At 40.8% G+C, this 13385-nt stretch overlaps 1 protein-coding gene across 1 annotated transcript in view; it reads right to left on the bottom strand.

Annotated features, from left to right (window-relative positions):
* The window catches only part of PIWIL2 (piwi-like RNA-mediated gene silencing 2), a 90770-nt gene extending 78889 nt beyond the window's left edge, over nt 1-11881 (bottom strand). Inside the window, exons 1-5 of the mRNA XM_015414184.1 lie at nt 11687-11881; nt 10434-10512; nt 10167-10308; nt 8448-8627; nt 1598-1708 (exon numbers count right to left, since the gene is read on the bottom strand). Of these exons, the coding sequence (XP_015269670.1) occupies nt 1598-1708; nt 8448-8627; nt 10167-10308; nt 10434-10512; nt 11687-11881 (707 nt within the window). The remainder of the gene's footprint in view (nt 1-1597; nt 1709-8447; nt 8628-10166; nt 10309-10433; nt 10513-11686) is intronic.
* Nucleotides 11882-13385: the final 1504 nt, after the last annotated feature.

The raw sequence follows: 13385 nt of genomic DNA, 5'->3' as shown, positions 1-13385 counted from the left end.
TGAAGATGTGAAGGCCCAGAAGGAAATAGATGAGGTGGGGGGGAGGTTTCCCCTCATCCATCCATCCATCCTGGACTTTTTTCAATTTTTTCAATGGAAAAAAATTGGAAATTTGGGTAGCACCAAAAAAACCCTCCTTTAAAATGTTAGAAAACTAAAACAAGCTAAATGTTTTTAAAAATAATGTTTTATTTATTTAAGAAGTACAGGATGAGGATCTGAGGACATTTTTTACAGTTTTACTGAAAAAGGATTTCACAAAATCCACGAAGGAACAAAATGTTTTATAGGAATTTAAGAGTTTTCCTCAGTCAACATGAGGTTTTTTTAAAACAAAAATTGTGGAAAAACTGTGAAGTTTAGAGAAACACTGAAAAACTCCTATGAAACATTTCTTCTGTCTTTTGGAATGCGAGAAATGCTTAAGACAAGCTTTAACAGATTCAAAATGTATAACAGTAAAGTTTTCCACTGGAAAACCTGGGAAATTTTAGAAAAACTGAACAATTGTTTCACAAACACTGAATGATCCTATGAAATATATGTGCTACACCCTATGATACCTTGTGCTTCAATATTGGGTATGTTTGCATTTTTGTCTGTAGAAGACATTTTTTTTGTCCTACTACACCGCATTAATGTCATAAATACTCTATTTAACAGTTTTATGAGCTAACTAACTTACAAAACTAAGAGAACTAAGTTCTCCCTAGAAGCTGCAATGACAAAATTGAGAGACTACTGTACTTTGGTCACATTTCAAGAACATCAGAGTCACTGGAAAAGACAATAACACTAGGAAAAGTTGAAGGCAGCAAAAAAAAGAAAAAGAGGAAGACCCAACATGAGATGGATTGACTCAACAGAGGAAGCCATGGCCCTGAATTTATAAGACCAGAGCAAGGCTGTTGACAATAGGACATTTTGGAGGGCACTGATTCACAGGGCTGCCATGAATCAGAAACGACTTGATGGAACTTAACACACAAACAAGTTACACATTATGCATTTTACATAGTAAAAGCAAAAGGATCTTAGGTTTGACAGAAAAGTATTACATATATTTGAATTCTTCCCCGATCCCCACCCCAAAAAAACACATCCCTGCGGCTTTAAAATTTCTTGAAGAGTTTTAACTTACATTCACCCAAGCTTACTGTGAAGGTAACCTATACCTCCCACAAAACAGCAGTTTAGAAGCAGCATTCGCTACAAGAAACTGCTTTCATTTTACAATAAAAAGGAATCCAATGACAGGAGCATCCCACCCTCAGACGTTACACAATTGATCAAACTTATGCCAGATATGTATTCCAGTTCTACCAATATCAACATCGGAAAGGCAACATTTCATCAGCTTGCAGTTACTTACCTCAAGAATACATTTGGGTGGCACAGTGATTAGAGATTTGGACTAGAGCCCAGGGAAAAAAGCTCAAATCCTTACTCAGACAAGTTCCTAGTATATAAGCAACTTGAAAGCTGCCATATGAGGGGAAGCAATTTATTGTATACCTTTATTGGGACTACCAAAAATCTGTCTGAAAAGTTGCTACCCTTTAAAAAGAAATAAATGGTAGCGTTCATTATTTTTTACCTGAATGTCACATGGTACTGGTACACAGCTTCGTTTTGACAGTGTATTTTAACCACATTCATTGCCAAGGGGACTGGTATCCCTTTGGAACCTTGCTTCATTAGTGGTTCTCTGAAAGCATAAATGAGTATTTGAAAGAATTTACCAAGGCTTCATTGAAGAGAAAATGAAACAACAGGGAAGCAGATATACAGCTCAATGCTGTGACCAGAAACAAAATCCCACTGAGACAAAGCTACAAAAGGCTCCAGGACCAGAACGTCTCTGCTTTAGAATAAGATATTTGAAGCTAAAATTATTCAACCATTAGCAAATATAATGAATGCCGTAGTTGTGAAGACTACCAGATTCATGGAAGAAAGTGACAATTTCAGTAGTACTAAAATAAAGCAAAGATCCATATTCAGTATAGCTTTACTGACCCCTGTCTTGTGAAACTGTGATTACAGATTATTTGCTGCTGTTATGACAGCTGGATAAAACAGTTTAAATTAATATAATTCATAAGAAACAAGTTTTCATTTATGATCAAAATCTAATTAACAATTAACTTGCATCAAACAAAAATAATTTATGATACGTTACAAGCCAAAATTCTGAGTAACAGCAAGTTCTCAAAAATTCAGTGAAAACAAGGAATGAAACAATGGTTGTGATCACACACACAATTAGCCGCACCATAGGCGCAAATGCTGGGCGGATTTAAAGGGCGTGATCAGACACAAACATCTGGGAAGTGCCCTGTACCCATTGACAACCCGCTTTGCGTCGCCACAAAAGTCCGGTGCTACGGGCCATGGGTTGCTACAGGCCACGGACGGATCTTCCCCTGTGTGATCGCTCCAGCGTGCTCCCATGGCGTCACGATAGTCTGATCAGGCCATCCCAACTCTGTGCCGTTATTTTTTCCTCCATCTCGGTATGCACATCATCGCGCACTGCATAGGGAGCCCTCAGTGCGGAGATGCAAATCATCGATCCCTCACTGAAGCGCACCAGAAACACACCGGGGGGGGGGGGGGGAGACTCACCCGCAGTTGCATCTAATCACGCAGTGGCAGGCTGCCCCGCAGATTCCAAGGACTGTGTGATCGTGCAACTGCAGGTCAGATTCCTACGGAGCAAACAGCCCCCCCCGCATTATCTTACGCATGTGACCACCACCAATTATGCCTATTATTCCCTTACTTGTTAAATTTCTATTTGGAGCCTCTTGCAATTGTGATCAAAAGTGCAAGTTCTATTGCCCTGACCTGGATAGTCCAGGCAAGCCCAACCTCATCAGATCTCAGAAACTAAGCAGGACCAACCCTGGGAAGTACTTTGAAGGGCGACCTCCAAGGAATACCAGGGCTGAGACACAGAGGCAAGTAATATCAAAGCTACTTCTCTGACTTGTCCTAGCCCCAGTGGGGATCACCAGAAGTCACCATGACTTCCAGGCTCGCAAACACACGCACACAAATACCTCCCCAAAAGTGAAAGTACTATTGGTTAGTTGAGAGTTGATGATACTGAAAATACTGTTGTAGATAACACTGTTATAACAAATACAGAGTCTATCTGAACTTACTAATCTAACAAAGAATTTGAGAAAATTGCTGGATATAAACTTAAACAAAACCAAGACAAATTACACTCTTTTTGAAAGAGGAGTTGCCAGAAATGGAACTGACTCCAGCTTTACTATTCAAAAGGAGGCAAAATATTTATGTATTATGTTCTCAGATAACAATGTGCATCTGTTTAAAACTGTATGGATTTAATAAAAAATATGAAGTGGATGTGGACAGGTGATCTTTTTTGGTGAAACAGCAGCTGTTAAAATTAATAACAAAGATTGCTTTTAGAACTTCTCAACAGCAACTTCTGACCTTATTATGAAAGAACAGCAGCAGTTATGACATAGTTATTTTGTCTAACCGCTATCTTTAATTCATTCATCATTTTATAATCCTCCTCTATCTTTTGATCTGGTGGGTAATAACAAACTCCCAGTGTTAAGCTTTCTTTTGGGCCCACTATTTCAACCCATAGCATTTCCAGAAGTGAATCCAATTCTCTTACCCTCTCAATCTTACTGGACTGTATACCCTCTCTGACATGCAGAGCCAGCCCACCTCCAACCCTTCCCACCCCCCCAATCCTTCCGATATAATTTATAACCAGGAATCACCATATCCCACTGATTTTCCTCATCCACCAAGTTTCTGAAATACTCACAATGTCTATTTCCCACCCAATACCAAGCATTGCAACTCGAGAGAGACAGGGACAAATAAAGAGTCTCAATGCGTGAATGAGACAATGGTGTAGGGAGGAAGAGTTCAAGTTTGTTAGGCACTGGGATGCTTTTTGGAAACAAGGGAGCTGTACAAAAGACACGGTCTCCACTTATCCCAAGAAGGAACCAGGCTGCTGGCGCTTAAAATCAAAAAGGTGGCAGAGCAGTTTTTAAACTGAATATTGGGGGAAAGCCAACAGGAGATGAAAAGTCTCTGGTCTGGGATGAAGCTGTTACTTTTCTACAAGGAAATGGATTAGAATTGTCCACTGAGACTGTGGCTAACAATATGGACTGCCTGGCAAGGTCTCAAGTCAGCAAGACGAAGGTTGCAGGCTTAACATGTATGGGAAATTATAGATGTTTATATACAAAAGCTAGACGTGTCTGAGGTAAAATTGGTGAGTTAGGAAAATTGGGGTTAAGAAAGGCACAAATAGGTATAGAAAAAGGCCAGTGAGGTCGATAAAAGGGAACACAGACTGTGGCGAATAAAATGCAAGTCTGTGATCAGGCAGGCAAAAAGGGAATATGAGGAGCAAATCGCAAAAAACATAAAGACCAACAATACACTATGTCAGAGACACTTGGTTTGTCTTTCTTTAGGGCCCATGCTCACGCTGCCTTAATAACTGGAGGTCACCTCTGTAAGCAGTGTTTTATCCAGCCCCAGAAAGGCACCTCTTGGGTTCCTAGCTATTTGCCTCTGTCTTCACTGTGGAAGATGAAAAGGCCTTGCCCACCCCAGAACTGCTGATTTCAGGAGGGGTGTTGAAAGACCCAAGTCAGATTGAGGTGATGAGAGAAGAGGTCCTACAACTGACAGACAACTTAAAAACTAATAAATCACTAGGCCCAGATAGCATACATCCGAGAGTTCTGAGAGAACTCAAATGTGAACTTGTGGATCTCCAGACAAAAATACGCAATCTTTCATTAAAATCTGCCTCCATTCATATGGACTGGAAGGTAGCTAATATCACTCCCATCTTTAAAAAGGGTTCCAGAGGAGATCTGGGAAATTACAGGCCAGTCAGTCTGACGTCAATACCGGGTAAGTTGGTGGAAGCTGCTATTAAGGAAAGAATTAGTAGGCACATTGATGAACAAAAACTATTGAGGCAGACTCAGCATGGGTTCTGTAAGGGAAGATCTTGTCTCACTAACCTATGGGAAATGTTCTCAGTGGAGGGTGGTAAGCAATGGGGTACCACAGGGATCAGTACTCGGTCCGATCCTTTTTAACTTGTTCATTAATGATTTGGAATTGGGAGTAAGCAGCAAAGTGGCTAAATTTGTGGATGACACAAAATTGTTCAGGGTGGTGAGAACCAGGGAGGGGATCTGTCGAGGATGGGCGATTGGGCGTCAACATGGCAAATGGGGTTCAATGTAGCCAAGTGCAAAGTGATGCACATTGGAGCAAAAAATCCTAACTATAAATACACATTGATGGGGTCCAAACTGGCAGAGACCGACCAAGAGAGAGATCTTGGAGTTGTAGTAGATAACTCAATGAAATTGTCTAGAGAGTGTGCAACTGCAATAAAAAAGGCCAACGATAGGCTGGGGATTATTATGAAGGGAACTGAAAACAAATCAGCCAGTATCATAATTCCCCTGTATAAATCGACAACCTCATTTGGTGTGCTGTGTACAGTTCTGGTCACCACACCTCAAAAAGGATATTATAGCATTGGGAAAAGTGCAGAAAAGGGCAACGAGAATTATAAAAGGGTTAGAACACTTTCCCTATGAAGACAGGTTAAAACGCTTGGGGCTCTTTAGCTTGGAGAAATGACGGCTGAGGGGTGACATGATTGAGGTTTAGAATATTATGCATGGGATAGAGCAGGTAGAGAAAGAAGTACTTTTCTCCCTTTCTCACCATACAAAAACTCGTAGGCACTCCATGAAATTGATGATCGGTCGGGTTAGAACAGATAAAAGGAAGTACTTCTTCACCCAAAGTGTGATTAACACATGGAATTCACTGCCACAGAAGGTGGTGGCGGCTACAAGCATGGACAGCTTCAAGAGAGAATTGGATAAACATATGGAGCCGAGATCCATCAGCCACAAGATATAGATAGGAACTCTTGGTCTGGGGCAAGTGATGCTCTGTATTCTTGGTGCTGGGGGGGCAACAGTGGGAGGGCTTCTAGTATCCTGGCCCCACTAGTGGACATCCTGATGGCACCTGGTATTTTTGGCCACTGTGTGACAGAGTGTTGACTGGATGGGCCATTGGCCTGATCCAACATTGGTTTCTCTTATGTTCTTACTTTTCTCAAGGGGAATGTAAAAGGAAATAAAGACTTGATAATAGAAGAATATACTTGTTAATGGGTTTTTTATACACAATTACTATAAAAGTTTAAAATAGATGAAAGAACATATGGCTTTGAACAATCTAAAATTGAATTTGAAACAGAATTATGTAGAAATGATGAGCATGTTATTGCTAAAATGCATAAACTACAACTAAAATTCGAAACAGAGGAAAAACAAGTGAAAGAATATATGACAAAATAGGTGAAAAATGTTGGACATTATATACAAATGGAACAATAGGAATATATGAAGGAAGGTCTTAAATTTAAGTTCTAGTCTGAAAGAGAATTTTTATAAAATGAGGTACAGACGGTATATGTCACAGAGAAATGTACCAAATATACCAAAATGTACAAAAATACCTTGAAAATATGTGGGAAATGTTAGCAACATGAAAAGATCTTTTATCATTGATGCTGGACTTGCAATAAGACTAAAACATTTTGGATGCAAATATATTCTTTAATTCAGAAGATTTTAAAAATTAAGGTACAAATGAAAAAAGAAGTATTTCTTCTGGGCCTAATGGACAGATAGTTGGAAAAAAGTCATGGAACTTTGTTTTTATACATAACAGCAGCGAGATTACTATATGCACAAAATCAGAGAAGTCCAACATTACCTACAAAGGAGGAATAGTTGATGAAGTTAATGGAATTTGCAGAGATATGTGGGAAATGTTAGCAACATGAAAAGATCTTTTATCATTGATGGTGGACTTGCAATAAGACTAAAACATTTTGGATGCAAATATATTCTTTAATTCAGAAGATTTTAAAAATTAAGGTACAAATGAAAAAAGAAGTATTTCTTCTGGGCCTAATGGACAGATAGTTGGAAAAAAGTCATGGAACTTTGTTTTTATACATAACAGCAGCGAGATTACTATATGCACAAAATCAGAGAAGTCCAACATTACCTACAAAGGAGGAATAGTTGATGAAGTTAATGGAATTTGCAGAGATGGCTAAACTTGCTGTTTGATGAGAGAAAAGACATTATCTACCTTTATTGCCAATTGGAAACCCCTTAAAGACTTTTTGCATGAAAAGGAAAAAAATGAACTGTTCATTTGTGGATTTGATGATTAAGGGAAAAGGAAAAAAACTGTAAATAGGAGGGAGAAGAGAATTAATAATTGGTTGCAATAATAGGTTTAAAAAGGTAAAGATTTCCCTTGCTCGAAAGCTAGTTTAATCCAACTCTCGGGGGCGGTGCTCATCTCCATCTCCAAGTCGAAGAGCCAGAGCAATTTTACTTATATTTGTCATAGAAAAAAATCAGAAGTCTTTTCTTTATATTTTTCTATTTCTGTATCTTTTCCCTTTAATTTATCTGTAAACCCTGAATAAAAAAGGATGGCAGTCTGTAAAATATATTTTAGTTTTTAATAAAACTGTTTAAAACAAACAAAAAAAGACCTGCCTTTCAAGCTGTGCTCAGTTTCCCCACCTTCAGAGGTGAGGCAGGTGGCCAATACAGACAAGGCATTTTCTGTGGTGGCACCTCACTCTTGGAACACCCTCCCTCCTTGAGGCTCACCTGGCACCAAGCTTTACTTTCTTTTAAGTGCCAGGCCAAAGCACATCTTTTTACCTACACCTTTAATTAGCAGTTCTATCTTAACAGCTTTTTAAAATGGTCTGTTTCTGATCTGAGGTCTGTTTGTAGTTTTTATGTTTATATCCAATGTTTGTTTTTTAAAAGTTGCTTTCTGTGTTGTATTATTTTAATTGTAAGTCATCTCAAACAAGACTCTGAGGCAGCACAGAAATATTCTGAACACACAAATCACATTCTGTAAATTACTTAAGAGCAGAATATTTTGACAATTTCAAGACATGCAGGATTATAGCAATATATAATACTCTTGGCCCAAAACTTTTAGGGTTTTACATGTAATTAGCCGTATACTGAATTGTGCCTGGAAGCTAACTGCAAGCCAAAGTAGTTTATGACAGACAATACTGGCTAAAAGATGGACAGCCACATTTTGCAACAGCTACAACTTTTGCATGGTTTTCAAGGTCAGTCCAATTAATGCATGTCACAGCAATCATTCCTTCAGATTACTAAAACATGACTCATCCTCAATACTGTACACTTCAGAACATATAATTACAAATCCATATAGAGCAACACTACCTCCAGATCTATTTGAAGTGCAGTATTAATGATACTTGTTCAGCTAATATGATCAGATATACCTCCTTTTTATCAGGTCACACTTACTTTCTTGCCAGCTGTTCATCAGAAACTGCTAGAGGAACCTCTGGACTGGGTTTTTTGAGTGGTGCTGATTGCAGAACTCCCACACTCAAGGCAGAGATGTCTCCATGGGCCCCACCAAGTATCATGGCTGATCTTCCAAGGGCAACAAAGGGTGTTTCACCTTCCTTGAGGCCAAGTACTCTGAATAATTAGGGAAAAATCACACACACAGTACAGAGCTGGTTTCCTTACAAACAGTCAAGCAGCATCAGAGCTTTAAAAGCAGAGCCTTAAATAATTCTTAACAGCAGGTTTTTTACTTCATGCAATTGAAGAGCAGTAGACTGCTTGTTTTGGATGTGGAAGATTCAGGTTTAAATACTTATTCAACCATAAAACTCACTATGTGGCTTTGGACAAGTCATTCTTTGTCATCTTAGAGAAATACAAAGGGCACAAATGCAATAAAGCTTTTCAAGCACATGACATACTGTGTTACAGAAAGAAAACCTCTGTACAAGGAGGATCCAAAATACAGTTTGCCTCTGGTCTCCACTAATAGAACCAAATTCCAACAAAAGTTTGCTACAAGGTAGCTTGTTGTTATTTTAAAAGAGCAACGGAACAATAAAGTATTCTGGATTATTATCTCCTGTATAAAATTTGACTATATCACAGAAACAGCAACTTCTGAGTAAAAAGCTACAGAAGAACAGCAAAATAAAAATTATGACCACATGTTTACTCAGAACTGATATTAAAGCTTGTGAGTTTGATTAGGAGCATGGACTCTTAATCTGGGAGAACTGGAGCTGATTCCCCACTCCTCCACATACAGCTGCTGGTGTGACCTTGGGTCAGTCACAAGTTTTTTCAGAGCTGCTCTTTCATGAGCTTTCTCAGCCCCACTTACTCACAGGATGTCTTTTGTGGAGAAAGGAAGGGAAGGGAGATTGTAAGCCGTTCTGAGACTCCTTCAGGTAGTGAAGGGCAGGGTATAAATCCAATCTCTTCTTTTTTCAGATCCATATACAAGCAATACTGATCAGATTCAGGAACTCCACTGATAGTCAGCTGACAACTCTGTCACTAGGCCCTTCTGATTAAAATCTGATCACTAGATAGCTGAGGCCATCCCACATCATTTCAAAGGGACAAGCCTCATTATTGCCTAATGTACCTGTACACTTGAGAATATGTAACTACAAATCCACATAGAGCAACATTATCACCATATCCATTTTAAATGTTGTATTAAAGATACTCGTCCAACTAATATGATCAGACATGCCTCCTTTTTATCAGGTCACACTTACTTACTTTCAGTGTCTTTGTTCAGCCACACGTGAACTTTTGGTGGAGCCTGGCCCTCGATTTACCTGTCTAAGTGCAACAAGGGTGAGGGCCTTTTCCATTGTGGCCCCAACCTGGTGGAATGCTCTTTCTGGGGAGACTTGTGCCCTGTGGGACTTAGCCGCATTCCACAGGGCATGTAAAACACGAGTTATTCCACCAGACATTTCAATAATGTAATTCTACCAACAACACAGTGAACTCTACTAACATGGTGGATTTTTATGCCAAAAGCTGTGTATTAAATTAACTGGATTTTAATTTAATTGGATTTTAGTTTAATTACTTTAGTTTAATTATTGTTTTGTCATGGAAGGGGGGGGTTAAAACTCTGGATGAATGATGTTATTTTGTCCCATTGCATTCCCTTTACGATCACTTTACTACCTTCCACGGCCTAAAAGTGTTCTTTCCACCTTGCAGTCTCCAGCTGACCCTCCTCTTGATTGTGTAAGTCCAGCCTGGTCTGGTAACTCCACTTTGGGTTTGATTTCCACATCACCCATCCCTCTACCCAAAACTCCTCGTCCTGAATAGAACACATAAAGAAAACAATCAAAGTAAAATGTAATTTGGCTTAAGAATTTAAAATTGTCAAAAACAAATATTGGTGAAGCATGAGGAACAGACTACCATGCAGCAAGTTTGACTTACCCAATGGATGTCTAGGGGGCTCTGCAAAACCTAGTCCTCGGAACATAGACGTTAGAGTTGAAGCAGATGTGCAAGAATCCTGAAGGCGAAAGAGGAGAAAAAATTCCCAAAACATTACAAAGCCTTGGCTAAGCTTAAAGCCAATCAGACCAGCTGCTAATGAGAGATGTATTGAGAAACTCATTCTTAAACAAAGAATGCTTTTTGCAGAAGAAAAGTTTCAGCAGCTGATATTGATATACCATCAGCCAGCCACTAAATCCAGTAGGCATGGGAGAGGGGATGCTGCCAGCAGCCAGGTTGTTCCTCAACCATATTACACCGTAATCCAAGGAATCTGTAATCAATGATGTTTTGGCCTGATTTCCCCCACTTCAGTGAGTCTGTGTTGCCCTACTCTCCCTCCTCTTCTGGCTGATTCCCCACTCTCGCTTAACCAGATTTTATTCTTACAGGCATCCCTAGAAGAGGTACCAATTTGCCAAATTTTTCTGGGTTTAAAAAAAATGCTTTTGTTTACCTGCACTGACTGTTCCTTGCACACAGGGCTTTTTTCTTTTGAAAAAGAGGTGTCGGAACTCTCAAGAGAGAAATTAAGTTTTCAATCTGTATACTGAAAACTCATGAACTTTTAAATAGTTTTAAAAGAATTTTGTCAAAGAGGTTCCAGAACTCCATTCTGGCATGTTCCCCCAGAAAAAAAGCCCTGCTTGCGCAGGATCGATTAATTTGCAGTACAATCGCAACCAAATTACTTTAAAGGAACACAGAAATTCCTAACGTCACTTTCCTAAGTATCCTATGGTATAGTTGCCTCTATAGTCAGAATACTGCTCTAGTATGAGCCACTGTAAAGCTAAAGGTTCCCTTGCTCGAAAGCCAGTTGAGTCCGACTCTAGGGTTGTGGTGCTCATCTCCGTTTCAAAGCCGAAGAGCCAGCGCTGTCCGAAGACGTTTCCGTGGTCATGTGGCCGGCATGACTAAACACCAAGGCGCACGGAACGCTGTGACCTTCCCACCGAATTGGTCCCTATTTATCTACTTGCAATTTCTTGCTTTCGAACTGCTAGGTTGGCAGGAGCTGGAACTAGAGACGGGAGCTCACTCCGTCATGCGGCACTCTCGGGTCTCGAACTGCTGAACTACTGACCTTCCACAGCCTGCAGTTCAGCGTCTTAACCACTTGAGGCACTATACTGACCAACAAAATATTTCAGCAGAAAATGACTATAAAATTTGTACTTGCCATTTACCTGTTGTATACTCCCAGGTGGCTTTTGTACCATCTCCTGCAGTCCCTGCATTCTTCCAAGTGAAGGAAAGATCCTTCCTCTGCTGTATGTGATGTTTTCAGCCACAGGCAGCTGTGGCTGAGACTCAGGCACATTATCATCATGAGACATTGGGAAAGCAGCACCACCCCGGAACAAGGGTCTAGCAGGGTGCATGATGACACTGCTACAAAAGATATAAGGCACATTTCACACTAATACATGCTAAAGAATCATCTGAAAGGCTAGTGGTCTCAAGTACATCAACATCACAACAGACAAGAATAAATGTAAGAAATAACAAAAGCTACAGTGGTGCATTTAACTCATCTACCAGGCCAAATCCACCTAGGGTTGCCAAATTTAATCCACTTACTGGCGGGGGAGCATCTTCTCACTCCGGGAGCTGGCTGGGCGTGTGTGCGTGCGCCGCCGGAACATTGCCGGAAGTGATGCGCGACGTAGCACGTTGGGGGCGCGCCCAAGGTCATCGGAGGGGAAACCATATGGTCCCCCCCCCCGACGATCTGGGCCACGCCCCAAACTTGTCCTATGTCGTGCATCACCTCTGGTGACGCAGCTTCGGGGGGTGGGGTTCCCCCCGGGGCCAAATTCCATCACATCGGAAATTGGCCCTCCAAAGCGGGGGATTCCCCACCCGCGGGCCGATTTGGCAACCCTAAATCCACCCCCACATCCCATCTACCTAATGCCTCAGATCGGTTTTTAGAAAAAATACTATACCTCTCCTTACCCTGTAGTCTTCTATCCCTGGCAGAAGGACTCTTCTCCACTTTTTTGTTTTGTTTCTCTTGACCCTCAACAGTACTGGTTTCTCTTTACAGAGGATGACAGGGGAAAAAATCTTCTATGGTCCAAACCAGAGCCTCCAACTGTAGGCAACAATCCAGTCGCACCTATATCCAGGACAACTACAACAGGGATGAATACAAGGAAATGCATAAAGTACCACAGGTATCTCCATATCTGTGTTGGTACCATAAACGTGTGAATGGGCAGTATTCCTCATGCAATGAGCTCCCATTAGCAAACCAGCCCCTGAAAGGTAAGGAGGGGACAAGAAGGCCTGGTGCCTCACAGGGGCAGAGCAAGCTAGAATTTCAAATATACCTACACTATCCAACAAACTTACCAAGGGAGTAAGTCCCACTGACTTCAGTAGGATTTGTTGCTGAGGAAATGACACAGGAATGATTAAGTTGAACGGCGACACACTTATATGTACATTAGCCCTACTGAATTAAGGAAAATTTATTCCAGAAAACCTGTTTCTAAAGCCTGTAAATGACGACACAGAGGAAAATGAGGGGGGAGATACTGAACTACGTTGCAGATCTACTCATTCCTTTCTTTTCTTCATTAACACCTCTCCGCACTGCTCCCCAACACTCCTCCATTAATGAGATACTCATTAAAACCAATCAAAATAACTATTCACTACTTTATCTTACTTTAGTATAATCCGTTTTCTTGCGCGCGCGCAAACAACTCAACCCGAATTCCCTCCAGGACAAGGAAGAGAAGGCGGGGGCGGTGAGACAGTCCCCCCAATACCAACCTTCCTCGCTTCGCACCTCCGCCTACTAGGCAGCATGCGGCGACGTTACCCTTCACGGCGCGCCGATACTAACTGACCTCCCATTGGTCGATAACTCGGTTT

This window comes from Gekko japonicus, unplaced genomic scaffold (genome assembly GCF_001447785.1).
Source record: "Gekko japonicus isolate JY-2015 unplaced genomic scaffold, Gekko_japonicus_V1.1 scaffold9, whole genome shotgun sequence".
Classification (NCBI taxonomy): Eukaryota; Metazoa; Chordata; class Lepidosauria; order Squamata; family Gekkonidae; genus Gekko; species Gekko japonicus.
Note: the sequence above shows the minus strand (reverse complement) of the source record. Positions and strands in the feature narration are given on the sequence as shown.